Source organism: Talaromyces marneffei, chromosome 8 (genome assembly GCF_009556855.1).
Source record: "Talaromyces marneffei chromosome 8, complete sequence".
Taxonomy (NCBI): Eukaryota; Fungi; Ascomycota; class Eurotiomycetes; order Eurotiales; family Trichocomaceae; genus Talaromyces; species Talaromyces marneffei.
Genome location: NC_072355.1, coordinates 1,830,144 through 1,855,389, shown reverse-complemented (window position 1 = coordinate 1,855,389; position 25,246 = coordinate 1,830,144). Strand labels below are relative to the sequence as shown.

The window sequence follows — 25,246 nt, the reverse complement described above, 5'->3', positions numbered from 1 at the left end:
ACAAATATCTTTCTACATACACTACTTAAGCCGACCGTTTCGCTCCTTATAGTAATCGATGGAAGCAAAGAAGGTGGTTGAATATAGGACTTGTGTCGGATTGGCGGGTTTTGTTGGATTGGCGGGTTTACTCCAGGCCAATCCTAAATGTATCTTACAAGGATAATGTCGGATTATCGACGCTACGATCCGGGGCCTACAGCGCCGTACGCGTAGTGAACATATCGCGCACCGGAGCGGGATTACTATATCCCTAGCGCCCCCGTAACAACCTCGTATATAGCCACCTAGCCATCCCCGAGCCCCTACGGTTTTGGGGATCAGTCTTTTATAATGGAATATTTGTACTTATAAGCAGGCTCACCACGTAGGGCAGTTGGACCGCCCTTGCTCCCTATTCTATGCTATTGTGATACGGAATACAGCTAAACCAACACTGATCAGTGAGGCCCACAGATCAGAGGTCCCCTTACTACTACTATTCGCACCCAACCCGACGGATTGACTCGTTCACTCGATATCGATTCACACCTATCCCCAGAGCCCCGAACCAAGCACTGGAATCCCCGACAATATGGCCCCCACAACCCGGAGCTCATCCTCATCCGAGAATTATTCAAAAACCTTCGATCCGACAGGCAAAGATGAGGAAACAATCAAAAATGCATATTGGCCCGTACTGAGGAGTACGCCGACATGTACGACGAGGATTTATGGAACAATTTCCATGAAGAATTCGCAGCGTGGAACGAGGAGACCCTACGAATCGCACCCTTCAAGACTCTAACTGAGCTACGTGACGCCCTTCGAACGAATGGTGTATACGCGGCAAAAGGAAGCCCGCACCCGGCATCCGCCCTCTTTGCAGTCATTACCGAACCCGAGCAACACATCTGGACGGAGGAGGATATCAGATATCACGTACTACGGCGAGGAACGTTCAATTCGCCGAATATCCAACTCACATACGGCTCCCTGATTCGTACGATTCAAAACGAGAATGCCGTACCAGCCCAGCACGTCACGCACGCCGAACAACCCATATCAACACCACCCCCAGCACCACCAGCTTCAGCCATACCACCTAGCATAACGACAAGACCACAGGCCCGGTACGATCAAGCCCGAGAAATAACACCTACCCCGGTTGCGCCTAGCCATGGTTACGGCCAAATAACTCCCGGCGCAAGAACGATATATGAAGCAACACAGATGTCAAATACATCGGCTTCCCAGAGATTTAAAGCGCACCACGAACCGCAGCACGCTACCTACGTTGCACCGAACCTTCCGAACCTGCAGAAGGCTTTTCTTGACCATATGAAGTATGGAGGCCCCGAGGAATCGTTCGATCTTGTATACCAGACGTTCACACATATATGTGCTCACTACGGATACCGTACCCCGGAAGCTGTAAGAGATGTGTTCCATGTCATGCTTAAGGGTGCGGCATCAAGCTATTACTGGACTAATAACCCGACTTGGCTACAACAAGGAATCGACCCAGCAGCAGCGATAAAGGCACGCTTTGAAACGGAGGAGCACCTTCGCCGAATACAAGAAACATGGGACGCTACGAATCTGCCAAGAACAATGAACAACCACCCTGAAAAGCCAGTTCTTGAATGCCTCGAAATCATGTTCGCAGATATGGAAAAGATGTATCATAAACTTCGCCCAGAGCTTCGAACCGAAGCGCTATATATTGCAAAGCTATTCGCAGCCACACGACTCGTACCAGCATGCCACGGAGTTTCAATAACGTCAACGACCACGGTCTACGCCCTTATGGAGTCCCTACGAAGAACAGTCACGCAGTGGGAAGATACGAAAAAGGAAGCTGTTTCTCAAGGCTCACACGTTGTTGACGCCTACTACACGAACCGTCGCTACCACCATAAGCAGTCGAGTTCACCGCACCGCGGCCGCTCACCACACCGTAACCGACAACAATACGACGACCGCAGTCGCCGTAGCTCCTCATGGAATCCCGCAGCCAAGATATGTAGAGTTTGCAAGAGGGCCGGATGTTGGTCAACTAACCATACCAAGGAAGAGCAACAGGCAGCTATTCAGCCATTCCTTGACCGTGCAAAAGCCTACTTCGCTGCCGGTGAAGAGCAGCCACCTATAGCTACGAATCAAGATGACAGAGCTGATGACAAAGAATTCAAAGCATTTCTCGCAGGAGTAGACGCGCCCAGCAGCTACGAAACGGAGGATCGTGAGGATCAAGGACCGCTAGAGGCTGCTGGCTGGTTTACTACAGCTAGCCCAGAGCATGAAAAGTTCTCTCACTCACTTGCTCAAGACCTTGCCAACCGCTCTACAGCCCATTTTCTTGAGTCAATGCTTCGAACCGAACCTCACTCGAAGCTATTTGAAGATATTGCTACAACAACTGACGCACTATACGATGCTCTCCCAGTACTACCTCAATATTCTTTCCTCACCGAGCCCCGTTACTCGACAAACACGTTTGTGGGTATATTGATTGACACTGGCGCTGCAGAACACTCTACAGCCGGATACCCACAATACCTTGCTTACCGGAAGACTGCTAAGAATGTCGTACTTGACACGTCCACAGCAGGCCAAGCTAGCATACGATTCGGACCTGGCGAATCAATTAAATCAATCGGCTCAATTGACGTACCTACCCCCATTGGTACGATACGATTCCATATACTTGAAGTAATGACACCTTTTCTACTCTCGATCAAGGATATGGACCGACTCGGCATCTTCTTTGACAATACAAAGAACGTCCTCGTCGGACCGAGCCCCGGCATGACAACCCCAGTCTCACGTCGCTTCGGTCATCCATTTCTTATATGGGACCACGCGCTCCAATCGTACCTGACCGAATCCTTTGATGCCGAAACATGCTTCCTGACTGAGACTGAACTACGTCGCCTACACCGCCGATTTGGCCACCCGTCAGTCGAGAAGCTTCGAAGAATGCTTGAACGCGCAGGCCATAATGTTGATTCTGAAGCGCTAAAGCATATCCGGAAGGTCTGCCACCACTGTCAAATCCATGGTCAGTCCCCTGGCCGCTTCAGATTTACACTACAGGACGATGTTAGCTTCAACCACTCAATTATTGTCGACATTATGTATATCAACGGAAAACCAGTGCTCCACGTTGTTGACGAAGCTACACGCTTCAACGCTGCACATTGGCTTGACAATATTTCAGCAAAAGCAACATGGACTACACTACGGATCATGTGGATTGACATGTATCTTGGTCCCCCTGATTTTATTGTTACCGACGCTGGCAAGAACTTTACCAGCAAGGAATTCTCACAGAACGCTTTGTCAATGAATATTACCGTCACTACTGTACCCGTCGAAGCACATTGGTCAATTGGCACTGTTGAGCGCTACCACGCCGTACTTCGCCGCTCCTACGAAATCATGAAAAAGGAGCTACCTGGTATATCTGCTGAAGCAGCACTACAAATGGCTGTCAAGGCCGTTAATGATACTGCAGGCCCAGATGGCCTCGTTCCGACCCTTCTTGTATTCGGTGCCTACCCCCGAATGACTGAATACGACCCCCCGTCACCTACTACTACCCAACGAGCCGCAGCCGTCAAGAAGGCCATGACTGAGATACGAAAAATACGTGCCCAACGCCAAATCAGTGATGCCCTTAATACAAGAAACGGACCCTCATCAACTGCCGTACACCGTCTTCCCCTCAATTCAGACGTACTCGTGTGGAGAGAAGGAAACACCGGATATGCAGGAGAATGGACCGGATCATACAAATTACTAGCAGTCAACAATGAGACGTGTATTATCGAACTTCCAAGTGGACCGACCTCATTCCGGTCAACCGCCGTCAAGCCGTATCATGCTGAACCCGAAGCACAGCCAAATGGTCCTATCCCCAGTGAAAAAGACGTTACCCAGCCCGACCCTGAGAAAAGTATCCAAGAAGCCCCGGAAGCCTCCCCCAAGGCCATCTCACAGGCTATGATTCCACCTCTGCCGTCAGTCGTGATCCCACAATACGAACCTAAAGCAAGCAGCCTACCGCGCCCCCAACGAGATCGTCGCCTACCCGCACGGTATAGAGAAGATTACACGCAGCATACATTCCTTGGCCAGTTCACACAAGAGCATGAGGATGAGTCACGCCACCAATTCGCAGCTGCCGTATTAGCCCGATTCGAAGGCTCGCAGCGAAAAGAGGTCAACGGACTGCTAGAGCGAGGAGTATTCGAATACGTTCAAGAAAAGGATATCCCTCCAGGCACGAGAATCTTCACAGCAAGGTTCATTAACGACATAAAGAACCCCGGCACCGACAAAGCCTTTGAGAAATCGCGCCTCGTTGTACAAGCCTACAACGACGGAGACAAGGAATACGTACTAACACAGTCACCGACAATACAACGAGCCAGCCAACGAATCATTCTCTGCCTTGGCATGATTGTGGAAAACGTACGATATTATATTCGCGATATCACGCAGGCCTATATCCAGTCAACTACGAAGCTCAACCGCGATTTTTACATACGAATCACACCGGACCTCGCAGAATACTTCCCCGGAGCTACGTTTCTCAAAGTTGTGCGCCCTCTCTATGGAATCCCCGAAGCAGGCAACCACTGGTTCCGTACGTATCACAACCACCACACGGAAAAGCTCAATATGGAGACGTCGACCTACGACCCATGCCTTCTTCACTGCTCCGATTCAAAGCAAGGATTTGGTATCGTAGGCATGCAAACTGACGATACTCTTATCGTCGCTAACGACACCTTCGCAGTACGAGAGGAGGAAGAGATTCAACGTGCTAATATTCTTTGCAAACCCCGAGAAGAGCTAACGATTGATAACCCGCTCAAATTTAATGGTGCGGTTGTTACAGAGACTGCCCAGGGTATTACCCTCACCCAGAAACGCACCTGCAGTCATATTCGGCTTGTACAAGATCAACCAGCGGACACTACGAATTCACGTGGCAAGGTACGAAAAGATGCCACGCCGAAGGAACAATACATTGCCCAACGAGCCCTTGGTGCGTATATCGCTTCAATGTCACAACCTGAAGCCTCCTTCGATCTTTCCTTCGCAGCACAGACAACGGACCCCCAGAGGGACGATATCAAGGCTCTCAATAAGCGTTTACAATGGCAGCTCGACAACCCTGAACGAGGACTACGATTTGTCAAACTAGACGTACGAACTCTACGTCTTATCGCCCTCGTTGATGCTTCATTCGCCAACAACAAGGATTTGTCTTCACAACTCGGCTACGTTATCGTATTAGCAGACGAAGCAAACAACGCGAATATCCTCCACTGGTCCTCTACGAAGTGCAAGAGGATAACGCGAAGCGTACTCGGCTCCGAAACGTACGCACTAGCCAATGGATTTGATGCCGCAGCTGCAATCAAGTCAACTCTCACGCAGCTACTCCACCTTACCGAACCACTACCTCTCATTGTTTGCACCGATTCAAAGAGCTTGTACGAATGCCTCGTCAAGCTTGGGACGACACAGGAAAAACGCCTCATGATTGACCTCATGTGTCTACGCCAATCATACGAACGTCAAGAGATCTCAGAGGTCAGATGGATTGACGGCAACAGCAACCCAGCTGATGCCATGACAAAAGGCAAGCCATGCCACGCTTTGCAAGAGCTTATTGATACGAACAAGCTACGTATCAACGTTAACAGCTGGGTGGAAAGGACAGCTACGACACGCAGCCCTGAACCTAAGGCTGTAAGATTTGCTACACCATTGGAGTCCCCGGACCAGTAGCCGTATGGCTAGATGCCCCAATTCGCACCATTCTCTTGCTATTTTCCTATGCCTCCTTGACATTTCTATTCACTCTTTATATGCCTGTTTACCACACCAGACTGTATGTCGTTCACTACGCGTTTTTCCTTTCTTTTAGAGAGCTGCCAGTGTCGGATTATCGACGCTACGATCCGGGGCCTACAGCGCCGTACGCGTAGTGAACATATCGCGCACCGGAGCGGGATTACTATATCCCTAGCGCCCCCGTAACAACCTCGTATATAGCCACCTAGCCATCCCCGAGCCCCTACGGTTTTGGGGATCAGTCTTTTATAATGGAATATTTGTACTTATAAGCAGGCTCACCACGTAGGGCAGTTGGACCGCCCTTGCTCCCTATTCTATGCTATTGTGATACGGAATACAGCTAAACCAACAGATAAGAAAAGAAGAAGTGACTAGCAAGATTGTGTGTATTGTGTTCTCTGCTCCTGCTCTGAGTATGTCCGGTTCCAAAGCCGGGTTCATATAGACCTTTTTGGTGGGATAATTTGTGACCTGTCATGAGGGGTAAATATTGGGCTGAAATCTAGGGGCCCAAATATATTGTATACATGCCCAAGGATTGATACCATCGATATCTCTGTCTTGTTGGGATATCCGGATTATCTGACAGGTTTACTCCCGGCTAACCCTGAATGTATTTTACAAGTATATGAAAGGAAGAAGTGACTAGCAAGATTGTATCTGTCTTTTTGTTGTTGTCGCTGTCTGAGTATATCAGGTCCCATATCGGGCTTTTATATAGACATATTGGCGGGGTCATTTATGAGCTATCAAGAGGGGTAAATATTTGGGCTGAAACCTAGGTGCCCAAATATCCTAAGGTGGCTAGCTGGCCTTCAAGATGAAGAGGCCGATCTTTCTTGTTGGATATCCGGATTATCTGACACACCCCCTCAGCTGCAGAAAGCTCTGCTTGCAAAGCTGGGAATGGCTTCATATATTATCGGGCATGTCGTTGAGAGAAAGCAGTTCCTCGATATCCGGGTTCTCCATATCCTTCTGCTGGGGAGCGAGACGTTCACCAATGTCATCAACTCTTATTTGCTTAAGAAAGATATGGTGCTCTTGTCGGTTGAGAGCCTTGGTAAGACCATTGGCAATCATGTCTTTGGTAGGCATGTAGTGCACTTGGACATCTCCGTTCTGCACCTCTTGTCGTACCCAGTGATTGTGAATATCAACGTGTCGAAGCTTTGTACGCAGTCGTGGAGCGTCTTTCTCTAACAGTCCTAACGTTTGTTGATTATCGCAGTAAACGTGAAGGGTAGGTGTTTGAAATCGAATATCTAACTCTAAGAGGAGTCGAAGAACGTACTTGCCCTCCTTCACCCCCTGAGCTAGAGCTAACAATTCGGCTTCAGTAGTTGATGTTGTTACCGTATCCTGTTTATTGGCTTGCCATCCTATCGTTCCTCTAAAAAGTGTCATGACATATACCTGTGAGCTCTTACGGTCAAGTGTATTATCTGCAAATGAGGCATCTGTTGATACTGAGAAATCATCACCTCCTCCAAGCCTTAAAGCGTACGCATGATGGCGTTTAAGATAACATAAAACCTTGTCAGCAGCTTTATGGTGCTCGGGTCCTGGATTTGACAAGAACCGGGCAAGCCGTGAGACGGCAAAAGCCACGTCAGGTCGAGTGCTTACTGCCGCGTACATGATTGAGCCAACTTTGCGTTGATATTGATGTTGCTTCTTATAAGTGGCCGTTCCTTCGTATGGAAGCAATTCTTCTCGGGACATTGGTGTATCATCAGCTTGTTGAGTGTCAGCTAACTTAGCGATTTTGTCGATATAGGTGGCTTGACTGAGCCAGATCATCTTATTGCTTCGGTCTCGTATGATCCTCATGCCTAGGAACCACTCCAGGTCCTCTCCTCTAGATATATTGTATTTGGCGCGAAGTTGATTCAGAATCAAGTTAGCTTCCAGTTGGCGGCTCTTCTTGTACGCGACAACAATATCATCCACATAAAAGAACAGCATGACGCCAGACTTTAACATGCAACACGGTTCATGAGGCACGGCCTTGAAACCCAATTTTATGAGGGTGCTGGTGAGTTCCTTTTGCCATAAAAGTGGTGATCTACGCAGTCCGTAGAGGGCTTTGTTCAGTTGATAAATCTTTCCAGATTCACGATATCTAGGAGCCATTCTCATAAAAATTTCTTCGTCCAATTCGGCGTTCACGAAGGCATTAACAGCATCATATTGCTTAAGTTCCAGGTCGAAGCGAGCAGCTATTGCCATAAACGTCCTAAAGGATCTCGCAGCAAGAGTAGCAGCATAGGTATCTCTCATATTATCTCTTTTTTTCTTGATCACCTCTTACCACAAGTCGTGCCTTGCACTTGACTAGACGACCTTTCTTGTCTTGCTTATAAATATATATCCACATACAATCGAGAATCTGCTTTCCTTTTGCCTTTCCAATAGGCACTGTTGTCTAAGATCTATATGGATTATGACTTTTGAGGTGAGCTTTCTCGGACTCTTCAAATAACCATCCTAGAGGGTGAGTTTCCACTTCACGATGACTCTTGGGAGCAGGCGGCAGGTCGCGGACTAGAAGTGACTGAAGTCGACGTCCTGACCTTAAACGTTGTTGGAGACTTGCATGGTCAAATTTAATTGTGTTCACCTTATACTGACGATGTCGTGTGCCTGCTAGGAAAGCAAACCTCCAAGGATTGAGCTCTCCTTGTTGCGTAGTCAAGGAAGCGGCGTTGGTTCTAATAGGAGTCTCACCGAGACATTCCCTATTCTTCCTGAGTGATTCACCGAACCCATCCCCAGGGAATTGCTTGCCATGGATCGTCTCATCTAATGAAGCGATCAAATGAGGCGATCCGATGGAGTCACGCAGATCGAGAGCACCACCGGTGCGTTCCTCAAAATCAGCACGCGAACCACCGGTTCTGTCCGTGCCTACACCACTAGGAGCACCACCGATGCGTTCCCTAGCAGTTGCTTCCTGAACGAGAGTACCACCGGTACATTCCCCGTCAGTTGACATTCCAGCTGCGAGTGCAGAGCTCTGGTGAAGGTCAAAATCATTATTTGAGACGATAGTTATACTAGCCGCCAACAGAGCGCTCGGAGGCGTCTCCGGAGGTGTAGGATAAGTATATTTATCTATCCCATCTAATAATCCTTCTCCTGTCGTCAAAGTTGGGCCGCTCAGATCACGAGAATCAAGCTGACTTGATTCCTGAGATCCTGAACCAGTTGCCGACCTTGTTAACCTGTCGGGCTCAATATTCACCGTGTCTCCATCAAATACCACATCCATCATATGGTCTATTAAGTCAGCATATTCATTATCAAAGTCTGCATCTGTTCCGAGGTCTAGTTTGGTTAGTAATCGTGTTATTTCCTGGGTTGACACATGAAGGAGGTCATCTTTGAGATGTTCAATGTTTCCGCTAAAGACCTCATCCTCATTGAAAATCACGTCCCGTGTTCTTATAATCCTTCCGGTTGTCGGGTTCCAAATCCTATACACGTTGGTTGAGTCGTATCCGACAAGATATCCTATCCAGGCTCTTGGGTTGAAACGTTGGAGACGATTCTCCTTTTTCATATATTCTGTTGTGAGTGCGTATGCCTTGCAACCATATACCTTAAGGTGAGCAAGTTGAGGCTTCTGGTTTTCAATGACAATTCCACTTTTCCAGGCAGCGTGAGTGGTGAATCGATCGTATAGCGTCTTCCAGTTTGAAGCATAGCGAGGAGTCTAATTATAAAGATAGACTGCAGCTCGTACAATTTCTGGCCACAGATCAAAGGGTAACCTTGCACCTTTTCTCATACTTCTTCCTTTTGTCTTGATAATAGCTCCAGAGCGCTCAGCACCTCCATTCAATGCTTGGGTGTGAGCAGGTGAAGGTTGGAGGATAATGCGCTTCTCATGTTCTAGATAATGCTTCACCTCCGGTCGTTTTGCAATCTCGTTATCCATTTCAATCTTAACCGGGCTAATCATATAGGCCTTCTCTAGGTAATCAAGAAACCATTTTAGAGTTTCTAAAATCTCATCTCCTCGGTGCGACGTCATATAATAGTCCCACATAAAACCACTGAATCGATCAGTTATCAGCATTAGTGTTTTCTCCCCATGCATTGTGCTTTCTGCAAAGTCATGAAAGTCAATAGCAAGGTGTTCACCAGGAGCATATGGAGGAGTTCGTTCTTCTCGTCTAATTATTCTCTGTGCCTTTGATGTTCCACACGATTCACATTCAACAGTAGTTGGTCCCTTAGATATTCTGGTCAGTCTGACACCCTTAGCAGCTCCGGCGAGATGCTTCAAGACTTCTGGTCCCGGATGGCCAAGACGAGCATGCCAGCGATTAGCATCAGCTTTCCTTTCCTTTTTGGATGTCCAGGAATTGAATCTGTGGCGTCGTATTGCAAAGCCGGTTTTTACAAGAGGGTGGTCATGTTCGATATATTCAAGTACAAACTGACCTTCCTTCTCTTTTAGATAAGCAAGAACTTGATCAGTTTTTCCACGGAGACAGTTATATCCTCTTCGAGTATCCCACCAGATTCCTTATTTTCTGAGTTGATAGAAGGAGACTAGATTTGCCACGAAGTCCTTACAATATGCAACATTGTAAAGTCTCAAAATTCGAAGCATTCCGCCTAAGCCGTGGACTTGGATATCAACTTCTCCATATCCAAGAATAGGCACTTGGTTACTTCCTGCCCACAGGAAATCTCCAACCTGTGCCTTTCTAAAGTTGATGAATCTTTCAAATTCATTGAAAACGTGAATTGAGGATCCTGAATCCAGCAAAGCTGAGTGCTTTAGTGGATACTCATTAATTGATAGTGCAGCAAGGTCCTTTTCCATGCGAACAAAGTATGCTGCTTTACACCTGCCAACTACCAATCTAGAGAGTCATTCTCGACTCCCTTCAATGGTCTTGTCATCTTGAGTCTTTTGTGAGGCTGACTCTTGTCGTTCCCGAGACTTGCTTCGAGAGCGAGATCGTACTTGTGCGTTTGAAGCATCTTCTTCAAGGTGCATCTTCTTTATCTTTTTAACCAGGTCAGGGTGATCTTCTGCGAATTTCTTTGCTCTCATGCGAGGGCCCCATCTTGGGATAAACTCTTCCGGAGCAAGATTTTCAAATAGATAATAACAGAATCGAAGAAGATGCCACCCTTCGCATGCTTCACACACTGGTCTGGTTGTCTGATACTGCTCCGGACCTTGGTTCTTCTTCTTGCGAGGAGGTCCAATGGAGCGAGATCGTGAGCGAGTGCGTCCTCGCTTACGTTCCAGTGAACGGCTTAGTTGTCGACCATAATGGTAGCTCTCCTCATCGGAGTCATCATCCATCCTTTCTTCCTGAACCGCAAACGATCCTCTATATACACGAGACGGTCGTCGATTCCGGATTTTACGAAGATTGCGTCGGAAGGCATTCGCTAGTTCTCTTCTAGTAAGAGTGCCGTCCTCGATCTTCTCTTCAATAGTGATCTCATATGCTGTAGTCCATGCGTCATCTAGTGGGCGAATAGCATCAAGGAATCGCGTTGACCAGTCTAGGACATCATCTGCAATCACCATAGACTTTCTTTCAGCTTCAAGGAGTAATTCCTCCCATTTGATGATCCACGCTTCAAGATCTCTAGTGGAGGGTTTCAGAGATCTTAAGTGTTGATCATATTCGTCCTTGATACGCCTCTGAGAGATATATCTTCCTTGATTGACTTGTTCCTTAAGATTGATATAAGCTTCCTTCCAGTTGGCAGTGACCGCTATACAAGTTTTATGATAACTTGGGCTCACGGTCTGCTTCATCCAGATGAAGATTTGTTCGATTGCCTTCTTCTGTTCGCTCCATTCAAAGTAACGTTGCTTGTATAGATTGAGGCGAACATTGAACATTTTTATAGCTCTGTCCAACTCTCCGTCAGCATGAGTACTCCTGTTCATGGTTTCTGCTTGGACGGTCTCCTGCGAATCTGGAGTTGGAGTAGGCTGAGTATCCTCGCCTTGGATTGCCGTATTGTTACGGTGCCGTCTTCCAGCTGAGGCTGCAGCACCAATACGATTCACACCGGTTGGGTTTGTTGGGGCTACCGGAGCCGTCAAGAAGTCATCATTTAGAAGATTTGTAGGCTTCTTGAGGGGTTCCTCAGTTCCTTGCAAGATTCTGATAACATCCTTGGCTCTTGCCTGATTGAGAAGCTCGTTCTCCCAATGGTCCCAGTCATCAGGGGAATGAAGCTTCACGTTCAAGGCAACGTTGGATGACATATTCGAGTGCGTTGATCTCGTATAGGAAGAGGCACTCAGACTCTTAATTGTCGGATTGGCGGGTTTACTCCCGGCTAACCCTGAATGTATTTTACAAGTATAAGGAAGGAAGAAGTGACTAGCAAGATTGTATCTGTTTTTGTTCTCTGTCTCTCCGTCTACATGATGTTCCAAAGCCGGGTTCTTATAGACATTCTGGTGAGCTGATTTTGTGTATGGTCGACGTAATTTGTGATCTATCATGAGGGGTAAATCTGGGGGCCATAATGTAGAGCTTCTGATTGACTGCCTCATTTGACTGCTCCTGGATATCCGGATTATCTAACAGAACCACACATGACTTTCCTTATTCCCATTTCAGGCCATGGTGGGCAAAACCAATTGCAGTAAATCAATTGCAATAATCATGTCTAGTGCTCCTACCAATCCAAAGAAGAGAGGACGGGGACGTCCACCAAAGTATACCTCTGTAGAAGAACGACGAAAGCATGACGCGATGCGAAAACGACAACAACGACAGAAACAAAAATCCACTGTGGCTGTTCCTTCTTCAACTACCCAACCTGTGCTATCACTAGGCAATGAGCAGTTCGATCGATCTTATATAACCAGGTCCATTCATACTGTTGTATTAGATGTCGCAGCCAACCCAACCATTGATTCGGGCTTACATCTATCTATTGAGTCTACCACACTTGCGGTCGCCGTTAATTCAACTAATCTATGAGCACAGTCAGTTGATCCACCAACACCCTGTGACCTGGCCATCGACAAAGCAACAGGCTCCCATCAAGATAGTGATAACGCTATTACTACTACCAGTGCAGTATTCAACGTAAAAGGCGTGGCAAGCCGCTCACCAGCCCCTTCCCCTATTACTGTTGATCGACCCACCCATTTATATACCTACGATGAGGTGGTTATAGGGACCGACTTATTAGAGTCCCTACTTCCTTCCCCCTCCATAGAACAAAACTCGGCCACGGAGGATGATCCAGGTCATGATGATCTTGATGTTTTGCCATATAGCACGGCGCCAATGATGGAATCTTCAACTGCAGCCCTGGACCTGACTGAGGAATTAGCAAAACAACTAAGCGATCAGCTTATCCAACATCATGGTTGCTATTCCGACTGTCATCGTTAGGGTTAAGAAGAACATAAAGAAGAACACAAATAGCACTGAAGGCTACAGCAATATCTTAATCACTTTAACACAGGAGGATTATTTCCCGATGTTCTTTCGGTCAATTGCCTGGCTAAGAGAGAGGATTGGCTGGCAGATCAAATTCCTGTCGAATAGAAGAGGGAGATCTACAATGATGTTCCCTCCGCTCGCTCCAGCAGCAGTCGCCTACTCTATATCTACCTAGCGATGGAAGACCAGCAGCCGACGTCCACCTTGGTCATGTTTGACATCGATAGTGTGGTTGGTTTTCCTACCAGTCTGGCTATCGTATAACAAGGAATTCTCTGGCATCCCACCTAAATGCCTGTCTCCAATCTGCAATCCAGCCTCCACCTCAATCCCATTCCAGTGCACTATGAGGACCACCATGGGCATGCCCACACGGTCCGACAGCCCATCCACCAGGTTCCGCACTATACCTTTGGCCGACTGGCTGGCTTTGAAGAGATATCACTATACCTTCTCTTCCCCCGGCTGTATCGAGAAGATTAACAATGCAGCCGCCTGCGGGACGAGGACTTTAAGAAGTGGATGGATAAGGTCCTTCTCCCGGTAATCTACCACCACCAACCAAGTTCGATGGTGTAACACTACCCGTCGAGCTATGACCACAGCATATCTAATACTACGGCTTATAGGGTTGAGCTCCGGGCCCAGCGGGTAGAACCTACCGCCTAGCAGCAGCAGCTATATTACTTCATCCCGCTAGAATCTCTCCATCCGATCTAGGAAGATATCTTACACCGGATCGGCTGACCCGGATTGCGTCAGTTTTAGGATATTTAGATCCTTCTGCAGGCTAAGAACCTAAAGACGATGACCAAGGATTGGACCTGACAACAGATAATGCAGCGGTTCTATAGGTTTTGGGACCACGCCGTGGACCTCTCGTACACCTCAGCCAATTTTTATTTCGACATTAGAAAAGAGGTCTGTCCGGCCGGCCCCTTATACATCGCTATAGAAGGGGAGCCGACAGAGGAAGAGGATGCCGCGCAGACATTAATATAGAAACAATGCTGTATAGATTTATATATAGCCTGGATCTAAAGTGCACATAGGCCGAAGGAGGACGGACATCACCGGGTATTCTATCCCTTGAGTCTTTTGCATGACACGGGGAGCGTCACGTTCGAAACGCATTTAAACTCACAGAGTCGCTAGGCTGGCCTACTCTACAGCCAGTTCTACTCTAGTGTCAAGGAGATCTTTGCCGCGGGCAATGTGTATCCCTTCACTAACACCGCACTGGAAACATTAGCCTTAGATCCGCAGTTACGGAAGACCTGGCAATCCGTTGGAGGTGGCTTGAGTCATGATCCTGTCGCTTTAATGCGGGCATATCTCTACACCAAGGCACGGTGCCATCGAGCCCTGACCGGATCTCCGCGGAAGTCATTTGGCACCCGGGAAGAGCACCGCGTGTCGCGACGACTGTTGGATCACATCGACTAAGAGTTCCGACGTCAGAAGGTTTATCAGGAGACATTCACGAGTGGAGAGACTATACGGCCGTATTATAGCTACTCGACATCCACTATAAGTCGCTGGTTCCGGTGGAACATCAACAAGTTCTGCGCTGGGTTCCAATTGATATATAGCTTCTATGACCACCACTTCGTCACGTGGGAGCACACTCGCGTGATGCTTATATTCCTTCGCTGTTTATAGTTTTCCTATTCTACCGGCCTCATCCAGCGGGTTAGGGGATGTTGACATGACGTCTGGATGCAGTCTAACGTCAATCGGTCCGATGGGATCCGGCGGTGGGAAGGATTGGGATTCCGTGATCAGATGGCCCAATACGGATATGCGTGGTTTCTCGACAAGATGGATTGGTCTACCATGACCTTCCGGCAGCCATTTGCGCAGTACATGATGTTCAACAACCCTTCGATGCAAGCCGCGTATTATATTCGGTATTAGTAAGTTCGAGATGTTCGGGTTAATTTTATCCGCGTAGATCAAGTACGCTAATAGATGATAGAATTCAGCGCTGTGCCTACTTGCTAGGACTATCTAGAAAAGTACCTTCGTCAGCTCTGTCTATGTGCCTTTCGTAAAGATGTCTTTGCACAGATCTGGCTATTTCTGCGGAAAGAAGCCGTTGAGGCAGCCTTAGCTGGGGAGACTCCCCTGTGCTGGTCTAGTATAAATAAGGCGCTATAGGAACAATATCGTTCACCATACCTAGCGACTGGGAATCGGCTAGCCGTCAAAAGAACTGATGTGCTCTTTACTTGGCTGTGGGAGTGGAAAGACGGCCGCTTTAAGCGGAAGGGATGGAGTGAGAAACCATATCGGATGCTTTATCGAAAGAGTTTCGAGGCTATTGCTCTGGTCTGTGGAAAGGATGCAGCACGGGCCTGGAAGTAGACCGTCTATCTCTCCTTACTTCGCAGCCACTGGCTTCTTCTATACCCATAGAATGGTAGTTTTATGCGAAAATCTAAAGAGGCTGGACGAGTGATGTGGTGGGGTAGCGTTCACCACGGACTCGATAACTACTATCAACGACTCGCTCAGTACGGCCCTCTCCCCTAGCCATTTCCAGCGTCCTCGATTAATCATCACCCAGACCGGTATTGGCAAGGATCCTCCTCCGTTCTAGGATATATGGACTACACCGTTCAGCCTGAACAACGCTTGGTGCATCACTCCAACGCAGAAATATATAAATAATTGCTGGACCTCTAGAGGAAATTCAACAGCCATCTTTCTGTCATAACTTCATTGGCTCCCCGGATCTATGAAATTCAGCGCATTATTCACGATCCATAAAAGACTCGGGTGCCAATGGACACCTGGAGTGTAGAGACTTGTAGTATACAACTGCGCAAAACATTAGAGGAATAGGATCTTCTCTACTATCATAGATACCATCTTCATGCTCGGAGAAAGAACCGACCGACTGTTCACAACGATTCTGACTCCTCTCCCGAAGTGGGTGACATCTCTGATAGCGATGATATGACATCGGATAAAGAGTCCTTAGGAAAGCGGCAGTTGCGACAGATTGACTATATCCAGAAAATCGAGAAGCAGATGTATCATGGTATCCGCCAGAGTCGAAAGAAATCCCCTCAGCATCCTCGACTTTATGAGTCCATAATCAAACTACATGCGGCTTCACTTTGGCGGCTTCCTTATCATCCTGGGTCAATTCTACAACTACTCAATGTGAGGGAGAAACATGGGAAGAAAAACTGATCTATATCCACTGTAAAGCATTCAACTATAATATAGCTGGCAGATAGTTATAGTTATTGAAAAGTGGCTACATTCCCTTAAATGGATCCGGTTTTGTTCCCGGTGAGCGTAATTGTATCTATTTATATCCGTGCTCAACAATCGAAACGGCACAGGATATACGGAGTTAAATTCAACGTGGAGAGATATGGTTGAATACTAGCAGTGGAATAATACAGATAGAGCAGTCCTACTATAAGATATAATGATCAATATACTCGATTATCCGATTTATACGAAGTGATTAGCATAATGTGATGAATGATTGCTGTCAAGGCCCAGTCTCATATTCATTAGGACACATAATGAGATAACCTAAGGGTGAAGAACGGGGGAAGAGACTATATACATCTATGACCATACTAAATCACTAAGCAAGGTCGGTATCTCTGTGTGTGCCGTATGTAGAGAACGCTATGCTGCTCTGATACTTATAACTGTTGGAATCCACGTATATGCTAGTAAACGGGCAACATAGGTTACCATACAAAATTGATATGTGAGTCGATGTGTCCTTGTTGTTGACTATGTTGGGCCCCCCACGTCGCCCTTTTTTTACTCGTTCTTTCCCCTTTATCGTGGGTATTTGCCAAGACGCTAATATACATTTTACAGCCTCTTATTGGCTGAAAGTCCTGACCGTTTTGAGATTAGCCTCGGTCATATTAGCAGGCTTCCAACAATAACCCTTGACGCAACCGTCACAGTCGAAATGACCATCAAACAGCCAATAGGATGAGTAGTAGCTAGTCCGATTCAGGTTAGAGCCGCGGGAGGAACATAAAGTTGTGGGTCTGCACTAAGAGATTGATATAAAAGCTTAATTTCCACGATTCAACACGGCAACTATTTCGCATCATTTCTTGACGATTTCTGGACCATTTTTGAAGATTTTTCCACCGTTTTGATTGCAATTTGACGCTGTAACTAACCCTATCCAAAATAGCTGATTGTATGCAAGTAGGATACAATCAGGGTTCGGGTTAGGGTTATTTTTTCACTAACAAAAATCTGGGGTTAGCACGTAGGATACAATCACCGAAAAACGTAGGATACAATCAACTTTTTACGACCAATCCGCATGAAACTTTCATCAACTATTATTTACCCATTTATCTCCACACGCTGAAGTTTTCACCATGATCGACCATGTTAATATCCTGTAGAAGTATAGCAAAGTTAATGAGTTTTACCGGTAAGATCGTTTTGTTGGGGTGCATCGGAAGCTAACTAGCTGTTCAAATAAGATGTGGTCTGTGCGTAGCTAGATAGAGACAGTGTTTATTTTGTTATACATTCCATAGATTATTCAATACATTTCCATTCACTTCCACCATTTGACTCCATCGTTCAAATTTAGGTATTATATATCACCATCAACGATAGCATAATGAACACCATTCCATTCCAGAATACATATTTTGCACGACTGTTGGATTTCCCCGTTGTGGTATGCCGTGAATGCCAGTATGGTGTCTGGCCAAGTTGTGACAGCCGTACGGTAAGCTATCACCAAGGCGCCGTGGCGGAGACTCTTGGCAGAGCTGGTAGGACTGAGGAGGGTATTCCCGTCGATAGGGCTTCGAACCCTGACAGTGCCATATTGGGATTGCTCCTTGAGCGGTGCCTAGTTGGGAAAGGCCCTCACACAAGGGAAGGCATAAATATCCTTTGCTAGGCGGATAGCTTCTTTTTCTTCTTTCCTTTTCTTCTCCATGTTTGATATTGCCTGTAGACTCGGTGCACCTAGATAGCTCAATCCATGGTTTTGACCACTGTCACAAAGTCAGATTGAAGGCCATTTGCAGCGTGCCCATAGTTATATATCACCTGCCGTGCGGATCCAGCTTGGTGATGAGGTTCGTAGCTGGCCCGATCTCGCCATTGATCCCATCGAGTTGGAGATTCCCCCCACTCGGACACACGTCATTCCCCAGCTCGTTGGTCCATTAGACGGCTGGCAGTGCCAGTTATCACCCGAGTCATGTTGGTATGTGTGTCCAAGTATAGACACCATGCGGCAACATTGGCTCAAGCAGCACGGTTGGAACCGGACCGCCCACCAAGGCCAACCTACCCAATCTACCATGCAGACCATCCTGGCACGGCAGGAACAGGCATGTCGACAGGTTCGATGCCAGCGAATCTTCCCCCGGAAGATGGGGTCCCAGTATTTCGCTATTATTGATGACAAAGAGGACTCCCATCTGTGAAGGCTCAAACAATAATCATATTGGCAGCTAGAATCGAGAAAACTAAGCATAGGGAAGGAAAGAAAGTGTCGGAATATCGATCTCACGATTCAGCGCTACTGCGCTCAACGCGTAGCGAACGTATCGCGCACCGGTACGGGATTACTATATCCCTAGCGCCCCCGGAGCAACCCCGTATATAGCTAGCTAGGCACCCCCAAGCCCCTACGGTTTTGGGGGTCAGTCGTTTATATTGAATATTTGTGCTTATAAGCAGGCTCACCACGTAGGGCAGTTGGACCGCCCTTGCTCCCTAATCTATGCTTCGTGATACGGATTATAGCTAAACCAACAGAAAGAAACAGGAACATGAGGCTATTCCCCAGTAGCTATATCCGTGGCGTGCTCACGTGACAGTAATAACCCCCTTCCCGCAGCCCTACCCGCGTGCTCTGGATTCACGTGGTCGGGACTACGTTTCTCCGTCTCCGCAACCGCGCGAACGTCAAACCGCACTTGCTTCCAAATAACTTCACGTCCGGCCGTCACAGTTGGTTCCGGAAGCCATGGTGGTGCTGGAGAGGGAAACGGGGGTCGACCATGCGCTGTTCATCGCAGATGACCCCGGTGCGATGGAGGTCAGTCGACATGGATTGGAGAATGCTGCCATCGAGTGTGGACAAAGAGCAACACCGGAAGTGGCGGTTGGCGACTTGGCAACGGCTAGGGTCCCAATCGTGGGCGACGGGGCCCGGCAGGAAAGACCGAGCGCACCACACACCTCGTCCGGAGAGGACGACCACCGCGGTGCACTGGGTGCAGCCATGCTGTTCGACCGCATTTCCCACGGCGATGAGGAGGCTACCGTAATCGTGGTATCCACCATCGGACCACTGCTGGCGGACCGATCGGAGGTTAGGGGTGATGCCGTCATAGCCGTCAACGGGGGGAGTGGCGGAAATGAAGTGGACGGGGCCGGCCTGGGATGACAGTCAAATTCGACGGCCAGGAGGCCCAGTTCGCACGACTCCACGGGGCTCGTCTCCGGAATCCACCATGTCACCGACACGGCCCCTCCGCACTGATGATTCCACACCGTCGAACCCTGGGGGTTGCACGTGGCCGTGTGCCGGCACATCGATCCGTCGGGCATGCCATATTCAAATGTGACATCGGTGTCCTGCTCCGTGTACACGTGAAATGAGGTGATCGAGAATCGCGGTTGGGCCTGACCGCCGTGAATCTGTGGGGTCGCCGCGCGACTGGACAACTTCGCAATGTGGGCGGTGATGCCGCAATCCTAGTTCGTGTCAGTGTCCGTGACGTTGACGCACGCGATGCGGAATACCCACCGAAGGACGATTCTGTGCACGCCGCCGGAAGTGGCGGTTGGCAAAGTTGGAGAAGGTATAACTGTCATAATGGGAAATCTGATCGCCCGGAGTCAGACTGGAGAAATTCCAGCCGAGCATCTGGTGTTCGGTGCAACGGTTGTCCCAGTTACGGGGGCTGGGAAACCGATCGTTGGTAAACCACTGCATCCGGTCAGTCTCGATCTCTCACAGGAGCGGCATATCAACGGACACTGGCACGGGCATGCTCTACGGCAAGGAGCACAACTAGCATCCGACCAGCCATATCGTGCATGGAGCATGCGGCGGCGACCGTGGACGCGAAAACGCTGCGATGGCACAAGTCGATAGCAACCGCTGAAATTCACCCCGCACGTCGCGCAACGGACTCTGGACTAGGGCATGGGAGCGTGGAGAGAGGACAATTCGGCAGGATCAGAGGAGACAGCGGCATTTTATAGCTTTCGCCAACGCGCAGCGGACGCCCCCACGCTCCTAGACACCTGCAACGTTCATCATGTTGCCCGGTGAGTTACAATGCACGGTCCGGTGAAGGGAGATATCGGTGGAACCCCAAACAACGCCTTTAAGACTATGCGGTCTGCCGGGACTGACGTCGCGGACCAATTATCACACGAGGTGTTGAGACCGGGTTGCGAGATCTCAGGGGCTGGCAGAAGCCACACTCCACTCTACCACCGGTAGCTGAAAAGAGGTATAGTGACATTATGCTACAGTTCATTGGATTTCTGTCGTGCTATCAAAAACGGTCTTCACAAAAGGTTGCATCACTTGCTTCGCACAAGCTCGTAGATCGCACGATTCCAGTATTCTCTCCTCTCCGGCGTCACTGGGTGGCCAAGACAGTTCACCACATAGTCTTCCCATGCCTTGTCGGATCCAGTCTTCAAGCGTGCGCGTTGCTCTTGGGTGCACTGTGTGGTCAAGAACCATGCGGCCGAGCCAAAGTCCCACCTTGGTTCAGACACGAGAAGATCCAAGATGAGGCTGGAATCGTTGCACACCCGTGTGAAACGGTTCAGCTCCGGTATCGACGCGGCATACTGCTGATTGAAGGATGCGGATTGCATATTACGGGCTGCTTGTCAGTCAGCAAGGTACAGTAGGCGTTGACGACGCTGGCGACGCGGAGGCTGGAGCATAGACATACTCTCTGTCCCAATCACATCGGGTTCGTGATCTCGGCTGAGTTTAAAATCCTCCGACTCGTATGCCATCACACTAATCACGGCCGCTTGCTGCTCCGGTGATGAGATCTCATAACGCACGAAGGCGTTGCGGATATATGCTGCAGCGGCGTCTGCAGTAACACACTCAGACGGATACCTCCCATGGTCACAGGTTCCCGACCCCCAGGCGATGTTCCGGATCTGCTGCGATGTCAACTGATTGGGGTCCCATGGCAACGCCAGGGCACACGGCAGCAGAGGAATGAGTAGCACGCGCCAACGCATTTCTCAATCGTGGTATCGTAAATGGTGTCGCGGAAGTGGTTGATATGTGCCCGCGATGTAGCGGTGAGCGGCCCTTTTGTAGGTATTTATACTTAGGAATGGATGGTGGCTTGTCAGAATACGTGCTTTCGGCGCGCATGGAATGCCAGTATTTCCCTGATGTATATGATTTCCCGTCTCGTCCCAAACGATCGGGCTGTCTGAGAAGTAAGGAGAGTATTGAAGTTTGTTATTCATTCGAGAGCTTATGGGATACATACATATCCAACGACACCGGCACGTTACACCGGATAGCTGGCTTGATCGTGGATTCGTGGATGGTCTTGAGCAATGAGATGCAGGGGAATTGGCAGTGCCCAGGAGGCTACTTGGACACCGTCTACCGAGCATTCTCCATCTTTTATTGCAGTATATCTATGGATCAAAGAGCATCATGCTCCGCTTTTGAAGCTTCTGCGCTACCAAATGGTAATGGAGATGTGTTACAGTAAATAGACATATTTATAAGGATGTCATAGTCGAATTGACCTAGATAGGAGTCATAATAACGGAATCTGTTGTGCCAAAGTTCAATGAAATGCCAGCGATCCTTCCACTTCCTCCATTGAAGACATCCGGTAACACGGCGTCCAGCACCGTCATCCGAATGGGAATGAAGGAACCGTATCGGTAGGATGAGCAACCTTCAAGGCGGATTGCGACTGCAGAGTTGACCACCACCATCCATCTAGTGCACCGCAATGAACAGTAGACGATAAAGTCTTTTCTCTCGACTTTTGGCGGTAGGCTTATAGTGAGGAAAGAACTTGACATGTTCAACTAGTCCTAGGCAACTCATCAATAATTAAACAGCATGAGGCTTCCATCTCTATAAATTTCCGACGGCGCGGCGTGCGCGTGGACATAAACGGCCCTTGCCCGACGAGAGTTCGTCGCGTGCTTGGGTATCCACTGTACGTGGAGTGTCTCCATCAGCTCCAAGAGAAATGAGATGTTTTTCGGTGGCCCAGCTGGGTCAATTCTATGATCCCTATGCGGCGATGCCGGAGATAGAACTTTCTCGCACACCAGACCAACGGGATCGCCAGCAGCAAACATCCGACGACGATGCCACCGACAATCGCCACGCGCTGGCCTTCCGGAGGCGACGTGCTGGCGCTGCCGCTTGGCGTGGGACACGAAGAGATGCACGAAATAACTGATGGGGATGTAACAGGTTGCCGTTGGTGGGTATCAGTGCCCACGTGGCTGGTAAGTGCGGTCAGTGGGACATAGATCCCGTTCCTAGTCGGCTGAGATCTGCCGTTTTCTGCAATGTCCAACATGAGGCTTGTCCCCCACTCCATGGAGGGGGACGGAGGGGCAATCGCCGGACGACCTATGGTCACGGTGGAAACTTGTCGAGAAACGACAGGACGCGTCGATCGGATCTTCCTCCCATGGAGGCCTCGGCCCTTCAAGATATACCTTTCTTTCATGTGGGACTTGCCTATTGTCCGCGCCCGTCACACCCGCACTCGCTGAGAACGAGAGGAAGCGAAGCCTCATAGGATTGAACACGGGGCCAGATTGTCGATCCGTTGACATGTGGCGATTCGCGCATGCCTAAACGTATGATAATCACGCCGCCACCAATACCCTCTGCCTAGATAGTGCGAAGGGTACGCCCGACGGTGTGGGAGAAGTCCACAGGCGGTACAGTGGTGAGTACAAGCGATGCATCAGGCAGTCGTGCATTTTACAAGAGTACACAACGGTTCCGTCGATTTGATCCAGGATCACTCACCAGATATCTTCCGATGTGGCTAGTCAGCCGTACGGATGCGGTCAATGGCGCCAATACGAGAGGGTTCACTCCACGTGAGCCGAACTTGCCGCTGGAGAATCTGAATGATGACGGAGGTCAACAGCGTGTGCGCACCAGCATTGGGGGGCACGGCTGGTTGGAGCAGCCGGAGCGGCTGCCACGCATCGATCGGTACTCCGTCCCGTAAAAGGGCATCGGCCGCATACATGGCACTTCCTTCAACGCCGAAGTCCGCCATCCCCGTCGACTTCGCCAAAAAGGCCGCCGTCGCCAGGATCGAGGCGGTATGCGTAAAGAATGCGCGGTTCATGTTCATGGATTCCACCCATTCAGGCGCGATCGTGGTCAGCCAAGAGGGACACGGGGAGATCCAGATCAGCCTGGAACGTGAATCAGCCTTTCATTGCCCACATTTTCAGGTCGGTAGGATCACCAGATGTGAGGAGACATTTGCAGGGAGAAAACCAACATGAGAAAGCGCTCCTGGGAGAACGTGGGTACGACCATATCTCTGACAAGATGACTGTTGACCGCGTCAGTGGCCGTTGGCGACGCTGAGTCCACTGAGGTAGGTTCCGCAGACCGCAAGACGCCGGTACTGTAACTCACTTTGGCAAGTCCAAAACCACAATAGTCCCTTCCATCATCCAGCGGAGCGCTTCCTCCACAAAACCAGGCCGACCGCAAAATCGCTGACTCGAGCTATCCACCCATTCCCGGGCCTCTCCATTCAGATATCGAGTCTGAACCGACCGGTTATGACATCGATCTTGGGAATACAGCCTGTGCCATCGTCAGCCAGAGCGCTACCGGACCCCCGACGATCGCGTCCCCCGCAACCGTCTTACAGAGTTCCCCGTGCATCCAAAATCCTCCACTCCTCCACGTCGGGACACACACGCTCTTGTGGTGCCTCGTGAAGATGACCAAATAACAAGAATCCGTCAATGGCCTCTTGCCGGGGGGGCACCATCTCCTCCGCTCGGCAACGGGGCCCTGGCGGTGACGATGCCTCAGTGAGGCTCCTTGGTGACGGGAGAACCGGGCATGTCACTCCTTCGTGCAAATCATCATGATTCGGATCTTCCACGAGCGTGGCAGACGACGATATCCGATCAACCGATCGGCACTTCGTTCTCCGCGGACATGCGGCTTCATGTTTCCTTCGTGTGCTTCTGCAAGGCATCAGTCGGTTTCCCGTCTAGAGGTTTGACCACTGCGTACTGGTGAAACCAGATCCCGGCGCAAAAGCGGCAGGGATAAGGCTCTTTAATGAGGTGATCTAGGACAAATGAGCGTTGACTGGAAATTCCATGAGGTAAGACACACCCTTCTCATGTTGACGGGCGGCATGTAGATGCCGGAAGGATCGGCTACAACAAGGGCAGGAATACATGATCGTCTGGAGTCGAGGCGCAACCGGTACTGGCCCAAGAGATCTCCGAAGACATCCTCCGCCCGGCCTTTTATAGCCAAAGGTCCAGACGGCTCGTCCTGGGTTGGGACAAGTGGCGTTGTAGATGATATTCGCGGGAGTAGAGTCCGCTGTTGCGCCAGCACTGCGCCTTAGAATGATTCAGAGCGTGGGCCATGCAAGAAGGGCCGTTCCCATAGTCTATGTTCCTTGGCTATCTCTAGTCTTATAGACAAGGGTCATTGCCAATGAAATGACGATGCGCGCCTGGCTCCGATCGGGTCGCGGTCCAGATGGCGGGTCCGCCGTCCAGACCGCGACCCGTGGTTCCAAGCGACTCCGCACAGGACGCTCCTCCAATGGCTTGCATTATACCTGGAACGTATCACCGGTGATAGAAGAGGAGGTTATACCTGGGACTCCTCCACCAGCGACAGGACTGGATATTATACTGGA

The 25,246-nt window shown here is 49.3% G+C and overlaps 6 protein-coding genes across 6 annotated transcripts; 2 read left to right on the top strand and 4 right to left on the bottom strand.

Annotated features, from left to right (window-relative positions):
- Positions 1–696: 696 nt before the first annotated feature.
- On the top strand, positions 697–5,787 carry EYB26_010035 (uncharacterized protein; the record flags this gene model as incomplete). The annotated part of the gene is made up of 1 exon (XM_054269280.1): positions 5,056–5,787. The coding sequence occupies one exon, from the start codon at positions 5,056–5,058 to the stop codon at positions 5,785–5,787; it is 732 nt and encodes a 243-aa protein (XP_054125255.1).
- Positions 5,788–6,768: 981 nt separating this feature from the next.
- Positions 6,769–8,139, bottom strand: EYB26_010034 (uncharacterized protein; the record flags this gene model as incomplete). The annotated part of the gene is made up of 1 exon (XM_054269279.1): positions 6,769–8,139. The coding sequence occupies one exon, from the start codon at positions 8,137–8,139 to the stop codon at positions 6,769–6,771; it is 1,371 nt and encodes a 456-aa protein (XP_054125254.1).
- A 2,605-nt stretch (positions 8,140–10,744) lies between these two features.
- EYB26_010033 (uncharacterized protein) lies at positions 10,745–12,112 on the bottom strand (the record flags this gene model as incomplete). The annotated part of the gene is made up of 1 exon (XM_054269278.1): positions 10,745–12,112. The coding sequence occupies one exon, from the start codon at positions 12,110–12,112 to the stop codon at positions 10,745–10,747; it is 1,368 nt and encodes a 455-aa protein (XP_054125253.1).
- A 7,967-nt stretch (positions 12,113–20,079) lies between these two features.
- Positions 20,080–20,445, top strand: EYB26_010032 (uncharacterized protein; the record flags this gene model as incomplete). Its single annotated transcript, XM_054269277.1, has 1 exon — positions 20,080–20,445. One exon carries the CDS (start codon positions 20,080–20,082, stop codon positions 20,443–20,445), a length of 366 nt encoding a protein of 121 aa, XP_054125252.1.
- Positions 20,446–20,882: 437 nt separating this feature from the next.
- On the bottom strand, positions 20,883–21,569 carry EYB26_010031 (uncharacterized protein; the record flags this gene model as incomplete). Its single annotated transcript, XM_054269276.1, has 2 exons — positions 20,883–21,193; positions 21,266–21,569. The coding sequence occupies 2 exons, from the start codon at positions 21,567–21,569 to the stop codon at positions 20,883–20,885; spliced, it is 615 nt and encodes a 204-aa protein (XP_054125251.1).
- Positions 21,570–23,374: 1,805 nt separating this feature from the next.
- EYB26_010030 (uncharacterized protein) lies at positions 23,375–25,160 on the bottom strand (the record flags this gene model as incomplete). The annotated part of the gene is made up of 8 exons (XM_054269275.1): positions 23,375–23,756; positions 23,810–23,899; positions 23,986–24,159; positions 24,225–24,432; positions 24,483–24,551; positions 24,601–24,658; positions 24,706–24,941; positions 25,025–25,160. The coding sequence occupies 8 exons, from the start codon at positions 25,158–25,160 to the stop codon at positions 23,375–23,377; spliced, it is 1,353 nt and encodes a 450-aa protein (XP_054125250.1).
- Positions 25,161–25,246: the final 86 nt, after the last annotated feature.